This window comes from Sapajus apella, unplaced genomic scaffold (genome assembly GCF_009761245.1).
Source record: "Sapajus apella isolate SASKATOON/1434 unplaced genomic scaffold, GSC_monkey_1.0 scaffold1, whole genome shotgun sequence".
Taxonomy (NCBI): Eukaryota; Metazoa; Chordata; class Mammalia; order Primates; family Cebidae; genus Sapajus; species Sapajus apella.
Genome location: NW_022436941.1, coordinates 83,124,946 through 83,143,311, shown reverse-complemented (window position 1 = coordinate 83,143,311; position 18,366 = coordinate 83,124,946). Strand labels below are relative to the sequence as shown.

General features: G+C 39.7%; 2 protein-coding genes across 3 annotated transcripts in view; one reads left to right on the top strand and one right to left on the bottom strand.

The window, feature by feature from the left end:
- The window catches only part of CDC20B (cell division cycle 20B), a 56,315-nt gene that overhangs the window by 37,072 nt on the left and 877 nt on the right, over nt 1-18,366 (bottom strand). The window lies entirely within an intron of this gene.
- GPX8 (glutathione peroxidase 8 (putative)) lies at nt 5,731-9,792 on the top strand. Of its 2 annotated transcripts, XM_032280830.1 has the most exons (3): nt 5,745-5,988; nt 6,586-6,847; nt 9,373-9,792. In XM_032280830.1, the coding sequence occupies exons 1-3, from the start codon at nt 5,785-5,787 to the stop codon at nt 9,534-9,536; spliced, it is 630 nt and encodes a 209-aa protein (XP_032136721.1). In that variant the 5' UTR covers nt 5,745-5,784; the 3' UTR covers nt 9,537-9,792. The 2 variants fall into 2 exon arrangements, with proteins under 2 accessions (XP_032136727.1, XP_032136721.1); XM_032280836.1 differs by lacking the exon at nt 6,586-6,847 and having other exon boundaries at nt 5,731-5,988.

The window sequence follows — 18,366 nt, the reverse complement described above, 5'->3', positions numbered from 1 at the left end:
AAAAAAAAAAAAAAAAAAAAAAAAAATCAGCTGGGCATGGTGGCATGCACCTGTGGTCCCAGCAACTTGGGAGGCGAAGGGGGAAGGATCACTTGATCCACGAGGTCGAGGCTGGAGTGAACTATGATCACACCACTGCACTCCAGCCTGAGTGGAAGTGTGAGATCCTCTCTCAAATTACAAAAAAAAAAAAAAAAAAAAAGCAGAAGACCCAAAAGGAATTGTCTTCAAATGTTTAAAGGGATACAATTTATGAATACAAGAAAAACTTACTTTATATTGCTCCCTATGATACAACCAGGACTCATGAAGGCGTAGATTCAATTCAGAGAACTTTGAAAGAGAGCACAGTTTGAATATAAAGTACAATTCTGTCAGTCCCTGCACTAGGAACATATGGTTCATAGTGGTATAGATTAACATTAATAATTATGTATTTAATGATATTTTAAAATTTTTCAGTTTTAATGTAAAGTTTTCCTTATACGAAATTAATTTGAGGAAAACAAATTGTATTTAAATACTCATTTGTTAGTATGAGTATTAAAATGTTAAGCAAATAAATGATATACAGATATAGCAAAATCACAGAGGTAGTATTCCTTCAATGACTACAGTGAAGAAAATACTGCTGTAGATTGTGCTGTTTCATCTTCAGTATTTTTAAACTTCTGTTCCAGGATCTATCTCCTGCTGAGGAAATGCCTGTCGCATAGTTTTGAATGACTTAAGCATTTATTAATAGAAAGGAAGAGGAAGATAAGAAAGACAAAGAAGGGAAAAGGTATGAATGACTCGGTACTCCAAGCACATCAGGTCAGCTTGTTTACCTGTACAGCTCATAACTTAGTGACACTAACCAGGAGGAATTCAGAGCACCAGAGCCAAAAATAAATAGAAAGAACCCAGAGGGGTTAAAAATAAGTCAGGAAGTAGCAGAACGAAGCAACTGAGAAAATAGAAACAAATATATCTAGTGACAATTTGACACACAAATATCCAGTGGGTGGGAAAAATCTAGACATGCCAGAAAAGACCTGCTGGTGATGTCAGTCTTGCTAGAACCTCAAGACAAAGATAAAAGTAGCAAAGGCAGTCCAGGTAAGCATACCCCAATCCCATTCCTTAACCTCTGAGTGTGTGCCCCTCCCACCCACCACAAACCCAACGCCCCAGCATTCTGTCCACAAGACATTTCAAATTTAGGGTCTCAATACTGTTTCAAATTAGTCATGAAGACCAAAATGTTCATCTTCTTCATCACCCTCCCATCCTAGTGGGCAATATGACCCACACACTGTCAAGGTCATTTTCAGGTAAATGTCATCCTTTATTTCCATTACCAGCAGCTGCCTGCAGGGTCTACAGAGCATCTTTAGCACCCACCCACTTCCTTCCATCATGCTTGCCAAGGCTACCTTCACTAAGACTCTTCATCCATCATCTGCTACTCTGCAGACCTCCTGTGGCCTCTTCCAGTACACATGGACAAGCTTTTTGTTGGTGTTTTCCATGCCCTCTCCTTTCTAGGCACTTATATGGTGGTTTCTTATAAAATAAAATGTCTCATGATGAATGAAACCCCTTGAATTAGTCTGTTCTTACACTGCTAATAAAAGCATACCTGAGACTGGGTAATTTATAAAGGAAAGCAGCTTAATGGACTCATAGTTCCACATGGCTAGGGAGTTCTCACAGTCATGGCGGAAGGTGAATGGGGAGCAAAGTCATGTCTTATATGGCAGCAGGCAAAAGCTTGTGCAGGAGAACTCTCATTTACAAAACCATCAGATCTCATGAGACTTATTCACTACTACAAGAACAGTATAGGGGAAACCGCCCCCATGATTTAGTTATCTCCACCTGGCCCCACCCTTCACACGTGGGGATTATTACAATTCAAGGTGAGATTTGGGAGGGGACACGGAGACAAATCATATTACCAGTCCACCAGAGTGCTACAGCCATCTCACCTACCATGTTTTCTTCTACATAAATTTATTTACCTATTACACAGAAACAGTTTCATGAAGTTGAAATAATTTTGGTTATGAACTTGAAAGTTCAAAACTCTATTCTTCATTGTTCCATTCACTAGTTCTGTGATCTTGGCTGAGTTAACTCCTTCCATTTCAAAGAATTATTGTGAAGAAAATAATGTGTATACTAAAAAGAGTGTGTGCAGTATAAAGCTCTCTAAACATGTAAGTCATTTATATAGCAGTCGGTTATTTGCTGCCTTATAATCCTTCCCCGTCTCATGTGTGTTCTCATATTTCCAAAGTTGATTTTACATTTGTGTGAGACTCTCTCCTTCCCTTGTACCTTCTTCATATCCTTTCTGGTGCCTGAGTTGGTTGATAACTGAGTCAACTGCTTTATCCCATTCTTGACCTAGTAGCTTCCTCCTGCCTTTACCGAGAACTCATCAATCTCTTCCCCTCCTATAGGAAGCCTTCCTTCATCTACTGAAAGAATGCTGGTGGTTTTTCTAACACACTACCACTTACACAGAGAAATGTGCCATTTTGATATATCTGTAGTCTGAGAATAGAGTTAGCATAGACAGAACATGGAAACGATGATGGCAGATCTCCAGAAGGCTGAGAGATGATGACATCAAAGTGTGTGCAGAGAAAGACTGCCAAAACAAAGAAGAGACATGCCAGGGGGCGTGCCAGTGCCAAAATCTGTGTTCATCAATGCTGTCCACTGCACAAGTTCTCCAAAGTGCTGTCTGAATGTTTGGTTAATGGGCTGGTATGAAAATTTATATATCATACCTTCATTATTTGAAGCTCTTAAGCCTTAGGAACATTAACAAACTGGCTCTGATTTCATCCTTGACAAGAGACATACACGTAAGTTTTCAAAGTTGTATTCATATGATATGGAATTCTGTGGTCAAACCAACCTCCACATCAGGGCTGCATAAATTGTCTCTGGTTATAAAAACTGGCTTATTCAGCAATCACATGCAAGTTTGTAACAGCATAATGTTGGCCTTTTCAAATACATTCATCTATGGATCATTTGATAAGAGTTTTTGTACTTACAAAACAACGGACTAGAAACTATCACCATGATTTGATCAAAATAATATCACCCACTGGGCCCTGCCTAAGCAATGGTCAGTCAGCATCCCTGCCAGAGATAACCACTCTGTCTTCCCACCTCAAAACACGGTTATAATGGGTTGGGTTTACTCAAATAATAGCAGGTATTCTATGAATTAACTTTTAGAATGCATGTTCCTGAGCTATTTGCTTATACAGCCTGAGGAGTTAAAATATCTAGTGTTTTCACAGAGACATGAAACACATCCACTACGGAAAACAAAGAGAAACCAAAGATTCTTGTTGCTCTGAAACCAAAAATAGTTTGAGGTCTAAAGGTTCTCATACAGAAACGCGCATGTGTGTCATGAGAGGATCTTGTAAAAATACAGATTCTGACTCAGGAGGTCTGGGGTGGGGCTCGAGATGGTGTGTTTCTAACAAATGCCCAGGCCATAGTCATGTCGAAGGTCCTGGACCCACTTAGAGAGCAAGGCCAGAGAGCTTCAGTAACATAGCAGTGTTCATGTCATATAAACACAAGGAGTTCGGCTTTTTAAACAATTCAGCCAGAGAACACCAAAGTAAAATTATCAGTAAGTGATACAACATGTTTGATGTACATTTTTGTTCTTTACTAGGAATGATGTTTAAAAGGGAATACTTTCTGTATAATCATTCCTTTTTCTATTGTTTCCATTCTTACTGGGCCATGAGAGTAGCAATCAAGTGGTTTCTCTCACAGGTTTGACACAGTAGGCTACGGGCTTTGCTCAGCCACCCAAAAACACACATGCCACAGAGCGGGCACCAGAAGAGCAGGCAGCACCCTGAGCACCCCTCTAAAGCTCCACAAGCTAACAGTGATGGGAAGGGCACTCCACAAGCAGCTCAGCTCATTCCCTGCACTTTCTGGAAACACATCGTGATCAAGGGAAACAATGCACCTTCACCCAGAACTTGCTGTCTTACACAGAGCAGAATTTAAAGTAAATGGCTTTTAGGATATGCAGCCCTCAATTGCCTCCCTATACCTACGCCTAAAATTCATGACCATTAGCAACAGCAAAGTTAGGGCCCCTATATCAGGCAACAGCCAATGGGGGAAAATAAAGACAAAAAACAAAGCAATTAGGCTGGGTACAGTGGCTCACACCTGTAATCCCAGCCCTTTGGGAGGCCAAGGCAGGCAGATCACCTGAGGTCAGGAGTTTGAGACCAGCCTGACCAACATGATGAAACCCTGTCTCTATTAAAAACATGAAATTAGCCAGGCATGCACCTGTAATCCCAGCTACTCAGGTGGCTGAGACAGGAGAATTGCCTGAACCAGGGAGGCAGAGGTTGCAGTGAGCTGAGTTTGTGCCACTGCACTCCAGCCTGGGTGATAAAACAAGACTCCACCTAAAAAAACAAAAAAAAAAACACACAAAACAATTAAAATAAACAAACACCTAGGGGGAGGTTTTTGGGGGTTTTTTTTTTTTCAGGGTTTTTTTTTTTTTGGTAGAATTGCTTTATTTAACTGTTAAATTACTACTTTATTATGGAGTTCAATTTTTTCTTTTTTTTCCCTTTTCTTTTTTTTTTTAAGACAGTCTCACTCTGTCACCCAGGCTGCAGTGCAGTGCTGCAAATATGACTCACTGCAGCCTCAAACTCCTGGGATCAAGTGATCCTCGCACCTTAGCCGCCTGTATAACTGGGACCACAAGCGTGTGCCACTACAACCAGCTAATTTTAAAAATTTTTTTGAGAGACAAGGGTCTCACTTTCTTGCCCAAGTTGGTCTTGAACTCCTGGGCTCAAGTGATCCTGCTAACTAGGCCTCCCAAAGAGCTAAGATTACAGGCGTGAGCCATCATGCCCAGCCTCAATATTTTTCCATCTACAGGCTGCAGCAGGTTGGTGAATGATTTTGATAGGTCATAACTGCGTTGTTTAAAAATGCAACAGGTGTGGGTGCATCACAATTCCAAGGACAAGTATTGTTTCTCAGTTGTGTGTGTTTGTACTCAGTTATGTTGTAAAGTGCACTGCTGACTGGGGGTCATGATCAGAAATTTGAAAAACACTGGATTATAGTTTGCTTTATGATAGAGAAAAAACTGCTTTACAATTTTTAATACATTTATTTTAACTCTATTCACCTGGTATTTGATTGCCTTAGCTAGATGAAGTCAGGGCCAATAGTCTTTTCAGATATTTCTTTCCACTACAAATTTCCTGAACTCATATAGCATGTTTAATCCATACATGTAATACTAATGTCCTTCAGGCTGTACATCATATGAGTAGGTCACATTTCATCTACATTCTAAACTATTCCTGGGCATTGTACTCCATCTGCTGCATCCAAACAGTTGCTCAATAAATATACAGGATGCTTAACATGGGGATGAGCCCTCCATAGCTTTCAAGTTACAAGAGCACCATCTTCTGGAGAAATATTTTCTTTGTAGGGAGAGTGTCAAAGACCTACCAAAAATGTCCTGATTTTTCTAACAAAAATTATAATTACACTACAAATATTTTGAAATTCTGTAGAGCTCTTTGCTTCGTTTGGGAGTTTCACTTAATTCCCCCTCTGAGAAGGGGTCTTTCTGTTCCTTAGCAGTGAAAGCAGTCAGTCTGCGCTTCCTGGTTTTCTGTTAAACTAAGCCGGTTTCAAGTTTCAGCTCCTCCTTGAATTCCAGGCTGCTGAGACTTCCCTCTAGAATCCTCCAACATGGAGCCTCTTGCAGCTTACCCGCTAAAATGTTCCGGGCCCAGAGCAAAGGTATTTGCAGTTTTGCTGTCTATGGTTCTATGCACAGTAACACTATTTCTTCTACAACTAAAATTCCTCAAACCTAAAATCAACAGCTTTTATGCCTTTGAAGTGAAGGATGCAAAAGGAAGACCTGTTTCTCTGGAAAAGTATAAAGGCAAAGTAAGTTGCACCATCTGATTTTTATTTTTATTGTTTTTCCTTGTCTCTGTTTATTCCTCTTAATAAAATCCATTTTTTGCTGTTATATGGTCATAAGTTGGAATTTAGTCTTCAGAGTAATGGTATCAGTACATCACTTTAGTTATTCGAATTCTGATAGTTTACTGCTAAATAATAGATTCCGATTATCTCATTTTCTTTAAAATGCTATAATGTTGTGCTGTATTGATACTTAAACTTGTTTGGAAAATGCTTATAGTTAGTAACGTGAACATCATGACATTTTTTAAATAAAAGTATTGGTTCTATAATCTAATAACTTTAAAAAGTACTTATCAAGAATCACAGTTTTATCTTTTATTTAAAAATAAACTTTCATGAGTACCTAATGCTTTTTTAATGGCAGTACTAATTCAGGGCCTTAACTCAGGTATCCAGGTTACAGTTTTCAATAAAACTGTGTATGTCCAAAAATATGAAAAAAATATCAATCAGAGGTTATATTTCCCCAAAATTGTTTAGGATTTTAACTACTTGCAGAATTTTTTGAAATCTTTTGCTTCACTTTCCGGTTGGATTTTTTTCTTTTTCCGGGAGGTTTCACTAGTTGTAAACGTGGCTAGTGACTGCCAACTCACAGACAGAAATTACTTAGCACTGAAGGAACTGCACAAAGAGTTTGGACCATCCCACTTCAGCGTGTTGGCTTTCCCGTGCAATCAGTTTGGAGAATCGGAGCCCCGCCCGAGCAAGGAAGTAGAATCTTTTGCAAGAAAAAACTACGGAGTAACATTCCCCATCTTCCACAAGATTAAGATTCTAGGATCTGAAGGAGAACCTGCATTTAGATTTCTTGTTGGTAAATATCTGCCTTGCCTCACCAGTATGATGTTTTAAATTGCTTTTCATTTTTAATCAATTATACCGGGACTATACTTTCCTATTTCATTTGAAACATTGTATTGGGAAAGCTTCATAAAACTATCAAAGAGCCAAAATCTCATCCTTTGTAACTTCTAGAAGTTATGCTCCCCTGAAATAAATGTTTTAGCTGCTTAGATGGCAAACAAATTCTATTCCAATGTATTTTACTCCTTACGACCATCTTCCTGAAGAATTTACTTAAAGTGTGCCCATGGCAATTTTCACAAAATATCTTAATTCTCCTCTCATGTCACTAGCATCTGGGGAAATTTCCCTTCCCATCATTAAAGCCACACAGCTCTCATGAATACTGCTGAGCATTATTAGTTAACGTATGTTTGTGGCTAATTTTATCTTGCATTTCTTATCTGAAACAATATTCTCAAGGATAAATATGTCAGCTTACCAGGTTTTTGCAAAAATCTAAAACCATATAACTTGATTTTTTCAGAGGGCAGTAGTGTTAGGCTATCTCTCCAATTAAGCTAGCTACAGAAATCTGTTTAAAGACTTGCCAAGGTCAGTTAGCACAAAGGTCACGAGGCATAGTGACAGCATAGACCTTGGCCTCAGGCTACCTGGGTTCAAACCCCTGCTCTGTTATTTTTGCTGTGTGGCTTCTTAACTTCTCTGTGCCTGTTTCTCATTTGTAAAATAAGGCTATCAATAGTACTGACTTTCTAAGATTGCTCGGAATTAAGTGTGTTAATAGTAAAAATAAACTACTTATACACTGCTTGCTCTGTGCCAGACATTGTTCTAAAGGACATTAGTCAAGAAAAAAAAAGAAAAAAGAAAAAGGCCAGGTGCGGTGACTCATGCCTGTAATCCCAGCACTTTGGGAGGCCAAGGTGGGCAGATCACTTGAGGTCAGGAGTTTGAGACCAGCGTGGCCAACATGGTGAAACCCCATATCTATGAATAATACAAAAATAAGCCAGCCATGGTGGCAGGTGCCTGTAATCCCAGCTACTTGGGAGGCTGAGGCAAGAGAATTGCTTGAACCTGGGAGGTGGAGGTTGCAGTGAGCCGAGATCACGCCAATGCACTCCAGCCTGGGCAACAGAGCAAGCCTCCATCTCAAAAATATTAATAAATAAAGAACATTCGATAATGTTCTCTCATCTAACTTATTCTGATGACATCTTCAATCCTATTTTCACTATAGATAAATTGACTTTTAATAAAACTATGAACTGAGAGTCAGGCAATCAAGCTTCTAATCCAACAAACCAAATAGTGAACTATAATATTTCACATAAGTGTGAGGTCAGAATCTTCTAGAAACATTATATTTCATTTCTAGGGAAAGTTGATATAATGCCTAACACCATAAATGGCAACCACAGTAAGGTCTTTATTCCTTTTATTGTGAGGGTACACTGAGGAAAGAAAAGCCCAAGCACATGCCATTGAACTAATGATTCCTCAGATATAGCAGCCAGATACGTAGCTAAAAACCTTCTGAAGCCCCTCTTAGCCTGTATAATCAAAAAGATTACAATGATTTAAGTTTTCATTCAACTTAGATAGGGAGGATCATAGTGTCCAAAGGTTAAGAGCATGAGCTCTGGAGTAAAAAGGCCTAGATATCACTCCTGGCTCTACCACTCACTAGCCACGTGGCCATGTGTCTAGGCCTCCATTTATATCTCACCTGCAAAATGGAGATGATAGTAATACCCACCTCACAGGGTCCCTGTAAGATTAAATGAGAGGATAAATGTGAAGCATGGAGCATACATTACTAGACACATAGTAAGCACTTCATAAATTGTAGTTATAATTGCTATATTTTTTTCTCATGTTAGTCAATAATATGAACATAAGTCTTGAGGGGTATAAATAGAAAAAATATCTACATTTCTTGCATAAATTAAGATTTATTAAAAGGATATCATGACTGGGTATAGTGGCTCATGCCTGTAATCCCAGCACTTTGGGAGGCCAAGGCAGGAGGATCACTTGAGTGCCCAGGAGTTCAAGACCAGCCTGGGCAACACAGCAAGACTCTGTCACCCAGGCTAGAGTGCGGTGGTACGATCTTAGCTCACTACAACCTCTGCCTCCTAAAAAAGAAAATTATTGCTTTTATTGCTTTTCAAAATATGATGATTATTCACTTTGGGAGGCCAAAACTCCGTCTCTACTAAAAATACAAAAATTTGCCTGATGTGGCGGCACACACCTATAATCCCAGCAACGTGGGATTACAACTTTGCTTCATTTCATGATACTAGATCAGATACTAGGTGAGTAGACTCATAGGTGAAGTCATCAAGTATATTAAAATCTGGTTACTCTAACCTTGAGTTTCACTCTGTTTGGGTGTTTTGTTGTTGATATTATGACAGTCCTAGAACTTGATACTAAAGTTGTCATTTGTGCAGATACTAATAGAAGTAAAAACCTTGACAAAGAATAAATTATGCTCATGAACATATGTTTTGGATATTTTAGATTCTTCAAAGAAGGAACCAAGGTGGAATTTTTGGAAGTATCTGGTCAACCCTGAGGGTCAAGTTGTGAAGTTCTGGAGGCCAGAGGAACCCATTGAAGTCATCAGGCCTGACATAGCAGCTCTGGTTAGACAACTGATCATAAAAAAGAAAGAGGATCTATGAGGATGCCATTGCATTTCTAATAGAACAGAGAAATGTCTCCATGAGTGTTTGGTCTCATTTTAAACACTGTTTTTTTGGAGGCAGTATCTTGCTCTGTCACCCAGGCTGGCGTGCAGTGGTGCAATCTCAGCTTGCTACAACCTCTGCTTCCTTAAATGTGGCAATGAAGGATGATTTTTTTTTAATGTTATCTTGCTATTAAGTGGTAAGGAATGTTCCCAGGATAAAGATGTTACCCAAAGCAAAAATCAAGAGTGGCCAAGAATCAACATGAAATATATTAAATATGTCCTCTGATCATACTAAAGAATTCAGAAGGCCGGGCGCAGTGACTTATGCCTGTAATCCTAGCACTTTGGGAGGCCAAGGCGGGCAGGTCATGAGGTCAAGAGTTCGACACCATTCTGGCCAACATGGTAAAACCTCATCTCTACTAAGAATACAAAAGTTAGTTGGGCGTGGTGGCAGGCACCTGTAATCCCAGCTACTGGGGATGCTGAGGCAGGAGAATCGCTTGAACCCAGGAGGTGGAGGTTGCAGTGAGCCGGTATCACGCCACTGTACTCCAGCCTGGGGGACAGAGCAAGACTCCATCTCAAAAAAAAAAAAAAAAAAAAAACAGAAACAAAAAAACAATTCAGAATACACAGTGACCAATGTGCCTCAATATCTTATTGTTCAACTTGACATTTTCTAGGACTGTGCTTGATGAAAATGCCAACACACTATAGACCACTGTTTGGATTCAAGAGCACTGTATATGACTGAGATTTCTGAAATAACTAACTGTAAATGGTTATGTTAATGTAATGAAACACAAATGTTGAAAAATGTAAAATATATACACATGGATTCAAGTCCTTACATATGTTTGCTTTTTTTGTGTACAGGATTTTGCTTGTTTTTTCTTTTTAAGTACCGGTTCCTAGTGTTTTATTATAACTGGCCAAATAATCATTTATAAATGGCAGTATTATAACATTTGAAAAAGTCTTCATCATTTTCAGTATTTCTCTCATTATTTTTTAGAAGCAACTCAAATTCTGTAATTATAATATTACCAGGTGAGACAGTCTTTATTTTTGAGTGAAAGTCCCAAGTGTAGAAAAAAGGACATGAGTATAAGATCATTTAGCTTGATTCCTTATAGGGTGATTTGGGTTGCTAACATATTCATACTGGATTAGCCACTTGGAAAGAATTCAATGCCACATCATTCTGATGGCTGAAATAGTAAAAATCGACTCCAAAACAGCCTAAACTCTAATGTAAAAAGGAATGATCGTACAAGTCCTAAAGTGTAGATCAGCAGCAGCTGAACCTTAGTAGAGTCACAAGACACTTTTTCTCCCAGAGTCATGACCTTTATATTTTGTTAGCCTTATAACTGACTAACAAAGCAACCTGCCAAGTTGGTGATGATTAATTACTGCCTCATGAAATATATATTCATTGCTTAAAAGAGTTAAATAGAAAGATGGCCAAAAATGTAAAAATAGTGATATAATTTGTCTAAGAAGAAAAAGGGCAGGGCTCAGTGGTTCATGCCTGTAATCCCAGCACTTTGGGAGGCCAAGGTGGGTGGATCACCTGAAGTCAGGAGTTCAAGACCAGGCTGGCCAACATGATGAAACCTTGTCTCTACTAAAAATACAAAAATCATCCAGGAATGGTGGTGAGCATCTGTAATCCCATCTACTGGGGAGGCTGAGGCAGGAGAATGGCTTGAACGCAGGAAGGAGGCAGCGGTTGCAGTAAGCCGAGATTGTGCCATTGCACTCCAACCTAGGCAACAGAGCAAGACTACATCTCAAAAAAAAAAAAAAAAAAGAAAGAAAGAAAGAATAAAACCCAATTTAAGTAGTCTGTGACGTGACTCCCAAATTCTGACCTAATGGATGAAAGTGATGTTTCTCGTGGTAAATTCAGTAATGCTACCTCAGTATATAGTTCTGTATATGTATTTGGACCCAAGTTCTTAGATAAACCAAAAATATTTTATGAAGCATATTCTGCTTCAAAGTACTTATCCAGCCACACAGCTATGAATGTACTTAGAATGATACTTGGTGGAGATAGAGGTGGAGTTTCTACCAGAGGTCAAGAAGATTTGTAGGGACAGCCTCAAGAATGCCAGATGAGTATGTCAGCAAGCCTGCTCCTACCTTTTGGCAGCTGCACGATTTTAGGCAAGTCACTTAAGTACCTTATTTCAGTTTCCTCACCTGTAAATTGAACAGGGGTCAAAAGGAATAAAAAGCCCTTTGCCACTCTGAAAGTCAAGGAACATGCTTACCAAGGTGTTTTGAGTGACCAGGGAGGAAATCAGAACTAACCTGGATTGTTGGAGAAGAAAACAGAAGTCACCCAACAAGTCTATCTGTCCTTTGCAATTTTGCTCCTAAAGCCTATTACCAATTTGAATTCTGAGCATCGAAGAAAACTTCAGAATGTTCAGGTGGCCCCTCCAAGGGTTGCTGCCAGAGTACTCCTACCCTATCCCCACACTGTGGTACTACAGGGGTGCATTATGTGTTCCCGTTAGGGGCATCAGCAGACCTACATATGCCAGAGGCAGCAGAGACTCCCCTCTGCTAGACGGATGATAATGGAGCTGCGCTGGGAACACGCAGGACTGTCCCAGTGAACATGATGCAGATGAACATCCTCCCTTAAGTCACTAGTTCTCTCCGAAGCCAGACAAAGTGGGTTTTTTCACTTCATCTCTCTAATCTTGGTTGCCTTATTCAACCTACAGATTCTACGTCAGTGCTGGATTTTTCTCACCTTGCCCTTTAGGTAAGCAGAGCAGGCACATGGGGATTTGAAAGCCTGTCATACGTATTGCCTTGAAAGAGAGGACATTCATATGTCCCTTTGGGGTTCCATAACAATGAGGCTATATGTCCTGAGAAAGGGAGTGGAGTCATCTGCTGATGTGCTGCTGCCCGGATACCACCGGACAAACACACACTGAGGAAAAGTTGAATCTTTCCTTCATTGGACAATCTTCCTTCAGTCTTGTTTCTGCATCAAAAAGTCTAGGACACAGAGTGCTACAGGATGCCTGCTCTAAGGACTATAACAGAAAAATAACAGCATTGGGGCCAGGCATGATGGCTTACGCCTGTAATCCCAGCACTTTGGGAGGCTAAGGCAGGCAGATCACCTGAGGTCAGGAGTTCGAGACTATCCTGGCCAACATGGTGAAATCCCATCCCTACTAAAATACTAGTCGGACATGGTGGCACATGCCTGTAATCCCAGCTATTTGGGAGGCTGAGACAAAAGAATCACTTGAACCAGCCAGGCATGGGAGCTTTCGCCTGTAATCCCAGCACTTTGGGAGGCCAAGGTGGGCAGATCACCAGGTCAGGAGTTCACGACCAGCCTAGCCCACATGGTGAAACCCCATCTCTTAAAAAAAAAAAAAAAAAAAAAAAAATCACTTGAACCTGGGAGGCGGAGGTTGCAGTGAGCCAAGATCACACCACAGTACTCCAGCCTGGGTGACAGAGCAAGACCCTGTCTCAAAGACTCCATCTCAAAAAAAAAAAAAGAAAAAGAAAAATATCAGGCATCACATAAAAGAGTATTCAACTGTTATCCTTGTGAAAAGGAAAAGGACAAAATCAAATGCATTTTAACTGTGGTAACTAATTCACTGACTTGGAGTTTGCCTTGTTTGTTTTCTTTGGTGCATGGAGAGGAATCCTTCTACTTCATACTACTTATTTATTTATTTATTTATTTTTTGAGACAGAACTTCACTCTTGTTACCCAGGCTGGAGTGCAATGGCACAATCTCGGCTCACCGCAACCTCCGCCTCCTGGGTTCAGGCAATTCTCCTGCCTCAACCTCCTGAGTAGCTGAGATGACAGGCACACGCCACCATGCTCAGCTAATGTTTTGTATTTTTAGTAGAGACGGGGTTTCACCATGTTGACCAGGATGGTCTCGATCTCTTGACCTCGTGATCCACCCGCCTCGGCCTCCCAAAGTGCTGGGATTACAGGCGTGAGCCACCGCGCCTGGCTACTTCGTACTACTCTTGATCATCTTACAGCAGATGTAACAACAGTGTTCGACATTGGAATAAATATGAATTTGCCTGAAATGCCCTGAAAGCTGTATTTCATTTTTTAATTTTTAATAATTACACTGCATCAATAGTATGTATACATGTACATATATAATTCTTAATAACTGCAGTGTATCTAGCATATATATAATGGTGGCTGATAAATGTTTAATAGCAGACTCTGGAGGAGGAATCCTGACATACAGTATTTGCCAGTTTAAATTAAATGTTCACCTCCCTCACAGCCAATTTAAATCTACCAATGGTTTAGTAACTAGGATGTAAAATTTCTAAAAATTTGAGAATTGGGGATGGGCATGGTGGCTCAGGCCTGTAATCCCAGCACTTCAAGCAGCTGAGGTGGGAGGATCACTTGAGCCCAGGAGTTCCAAGACCAACCTGTAGCAACATGGCAAAACCCTTTCTCTCTCCACAAAATATCAAAAAATTAGCTGGGTGTGGTGGCACATGCCTGAGGTCCCAGCTCCATAGGAGGCTGAGGTGGGAGGATCACTTGAGAACAAACAGGTCAAGGCTGCAGTGAGCCAAGATGGCTCCACTAAACTCTAACCTGGGCAACACAGTGAGACCCTGTGTCTACAAAACAATTTAAAAATTAGCCAGGTGCGATAGCACACACCTGTGGTTCCAGCTTCTCAGGAGGCTGAAGTGAGAGAATTGTTTAAGCCCAGAAGGTAGAGGCTGCGGGAAGCCATGATTGCACCACATTGATTTGTGGTGTTCCTTTGAAAGAAAAATTACATGTTTGGATGAAGCTGATATGAGGACACTCTGTCCATATTTAGTACCCTGCTTCATTTCATATTTCCCATAGAACAAAATTCTAATAATTGCTATGCCCAGAAACTAATCCATCACACTCCTTCCCACTCTCCCTTCCCCTCATCCAGCTGTCCCTTGCAGAGTGGCAATGTCTTTGCAGGGGAATAAAAAGCAGAAAAGGGAGAGAAGTTAGGAAGCTATCACTATAATAGTGACAGGTTCAGAGGGCAGCGATGGGAAGTAGTGGCATTCCCAGCACCAGTGAACAGCCAACAGACTGCCCCAAGAGAAAACACCTGGGAGAAAATACTTTGCCATCAACAGAGACTCCCTTCTGTTTTTCCAGTCCCTTTTCCTTCTGCTTGCCCTGACATCCCAGCGTGTAGCACTTTCTTTCCCTCTCCCTCCTATGGAAACATTTTCTCTTTTACTTTATATCTTCACTTTCCTCCTAACCCATTCATCTCTTTAACATTTTTTTATTGCTTTAACGTATTTTTATTTCATTCCATTCCTTCCCTCCTTTCTCATCATCTCAATAATATAGGACTAAACCACAGCTTTGAATGTCTTCTGTTTATTGAATATGAGGTTGGTTTCCCTACAGAATCAACAGTTCTAAAAAAGAAAAAGGTTTTAAATTTTTTAAGTTGGCATTTTCAGAAACAGAAAATCAAATACTGCATGTTCTCACTTCTAAGTGGGAGCTAAATAATGGATGTACATGGACACGATGGAAACAGCAGACACTGGAGACTCCAGAAGGGGAAGGGAGGAGGGAACACAAGGACCGAAAAACTATCTGTTGGGTACAATGTTCACTATGTGGGTGATGAGTTCAGTAGAAGCCCAAACCCCAGCATCACCCAATATATTCATGTCACAAACCTGCTCATGTACCCCCTGGATCTAAAATAAAATAAAGTTGGCATTTTATGTCTTGCTCTTTAATTTAAAAAAACTAAAACACAAAGGCCAAGCCTTCTAAACTTAGTAGGTTTTATTTTTATCACCAGGTCAATGATTCTCTATAGGAAATAACATGTTGAAATTTAACCTTAAAAAATGACAAGATGAAAACAATATTTACATGAAAGATACACTTAAACATAAATCTCCTGAAAGTGAAATAACAAAAAGAGGATGCGATTTGAAAGTAGTAAAATGCATAAGAATGAAACTATACGTATCTATTCAACCCATGTTCTAGAAATACATTTAAATTTAAATAAGGAAAGCATAAAAGTTATTTTACCATTAACTTATAATCCAGCACAATAAAGAATGGGAAATATTTCTTATATCTCATCTATGGCTTAACTAACTGATGGCACCACCAAAGTCAGTTCCACTAACTGGCTATAAATGTCCACATAAGAATACTGCATGTCTGGAAGCCAGCACATATCAGATGCTGTTTCATGAGTCAAAATGCCTCCAAGGGAATGAGAAAATATTTAAAGTCATTTTGTATGGTCAGTTCTTTCCACTTCACCAGTTAGATCTCGTGCTCTCTTCCAGATATTTCATGAACCTGTGATTTTACAGAAACTGAAGTGAAAGGATTGAGGCAAATCTTCCAAAAATATTAAACCATCGCCCACCCAGAAAAAAATCCTCAATGTTCTTGATATTTCAAGTGAAAATGTTTCAGTTGACTGACTCATCTGGAAAATTACCTCAGCTTTCCCTTCAGCTGACACACACAGCCACAGTTAGAGAAATTGACTCTAATGCCATATTCAGAAACTGATGATGCAGAAAGAAAGCGACTCTAATGCCATAGTCAGAAACCGATGATGCGGAAAGAATCCCAAAGACATCACTGAAAAGTTGGGGACACACTGTACATCTATTCCACATTGTTATTGTACTCTAAACCTTATAGTCAAAAATATACAATTTCACAAATACTTTAACACTGTCTACTCCAAAAGACTCCAAAAATATTTCTTAAAATTTTTTAGTTATGGAAAAGCAGACATAAGTCAATTGCTCTTTAAAGGAAAAAAATCTTAAGTAATTAATTTAGTACTTTCCTTACCATTATAAAGCTGTCCATTGTATTATAACCGTATTATAAGCTATGGCAATAATATATTATGATAAATAGTGCCTTGCTCCATAGCAGAAAGTACACATAAACACATACTAATTACAGATTCAGTTACACGCTGATGTTCATTGTATGTGCAATAAGACAGCAGTTGCATGTTAGCTGGTGCCATTCACATATTCAACCAGCTAACAATACACTGCCAGCTCATCACACACAGGTAGCCAGTGCATTTCACTGACAAGAGGAATTTATCCAGAAGCAAGTGGCAGGGTAGTTGCGGCTGCTGACTTGACCTAAGCAGCCAACTAACAACACACTGCCTACCTGATTCAGGTCATTGCCAATTCTTGCGGCCCGGGAAGGTCATGAGGCTAAATGCATAACATGAAACACAGTGGCAGAACTCTAAGCTTAATAGTCACATTAAAGAAAACTTATAGACAAAACATGTTACTTCAAGGCTATAAGAAATAACATCAATATTTGCTTGAATTTAGTCAAGAACAAAAAAGTGAAGCAAACAAAAACTTAAAAACTTTCAAAATACTTACACTTAGGTTTTCCAAATTAAATGTTTGGATAATGAAGATACGTTACTGCAGTACAAATGTTAAAAGTTACCTAACTGTAGAGCAGGCCCAGCAGCTCACACCTGTAATCCCAGCACTTTAGGAGGCCAAGGCAGGCTGATCCTCTGAGGTTACAAGTTCAAGACCAGCCTGAGCAACATGGTGAAACCCCTTCTCTCCTAAAAATACAAAAATTATCCGGATGTGGTGGTGCTGCCTGTAATTACAGCTACTCAGGAGGCTGAGACACAATTGCTTGAATATGGGAGGCAGAGTTTGCAGTGAACTGAGATCGCACCACTGTGCTACAGCCTGGGCAACAGAGCAAGACTCTGTCTCAAAAAAATAAAGAGTTACTTAACTATAGCTTTTCAAATCACTTCTATTTACTGATCAAAAGATTAGTTTTCTCAATTAAGCAGTGAAATATCTAGGAGTTGTGATAATACATAAGCTGGGCATGACACAAAAACTGTAGCAGTGTTTAGGGGGGAAATTAACATTGAAGTATTTAAGAAAGGTAAGGGCTTAAACGTAATTAGTTTTCTCCTACTAGAAATGACATTAGTGATTGAGTTCTGAAAATGCAATTATGTATTCAATTTATGATGTTACCACTTGAATACAGATTTTTTTTTTTTAAGAGACAGGGTCTGGCTCTGTCCTCCAGACTGGAGTACAGTCACGCAATCATAGCTCATTGCAGCTTTGAATTCCTGGGATCAAGCGATCCTCCTGCCTCAGCCTCCCAAGTAGCTGGGACTATAGGCATATGTTATCATGCCTAGCTAATTTTTGTAGTTTTTTTGTAAAGACAAGTTCTCTCTATGTTGTCCAGGCTGATCTAGAAGTCCTGGCCTCAAGTGATCCTCCTGCCTCAGCCTCCCAAAGTGCTGGAATTACAGGCGTGAGCCACGGTGCCCAGTTGAAACATGTATATAAGAGCTAGAAAAATCTGTTAAAATGGTGATGGATTTGAAACTAGAATCTGTGAGTACAGGTCAAAGAAGGATGAACTATGGAGCCTAGAGAGAAGCATGGTAAATGGTGACAGAGATTTAAAGCAAATGAAAGTTGCTTATGAGAAACGTTTTCAAAACCATTTAAATTTGTTTCCTTTTACACTGATTACAAGAGACAATAAAGACCTTTGTGTTTGGTCTTTCAAGGAGAACAGGTGGTACGACATGGGATCAACTTCAAATTGCTCACGTTAAGAGCCGTGGTTTATGCCACTTCTCCACACTGTCCACAAGATGGCACCATTTCCATTTCTTTGGGGAGCGTGCGTCTGAACGCAACAGAAGGGAGTGTAACCAGCAACTGTTAAAATTATT

Excerpts from the sequence above, each read along its gene's own strand:
- GPX8 (XM_032280830.1), top strand. The coding sequence starts at position 5,785 with ATGGAGCCTCTTGCAGCTTACCCGCTAAAATGTTCCGGGCCCAGAGCA. Across the intron at positions 5,989-6,585 it reads TGGAAAAGTATAAAGGCAAA|GTTTCACTAGTTGTAAACGT; the intron begins GTAAGTTGCACC and ends TTTTTCCGGGAG. Across the intron at positions 6,848-9,372 it reads TGCATTTAGATTTCTTGTTG|ATTCTTCAAAGAAGGAACCA; the intron begins GTAAATATCTGC and ends TGGATATTTTAG.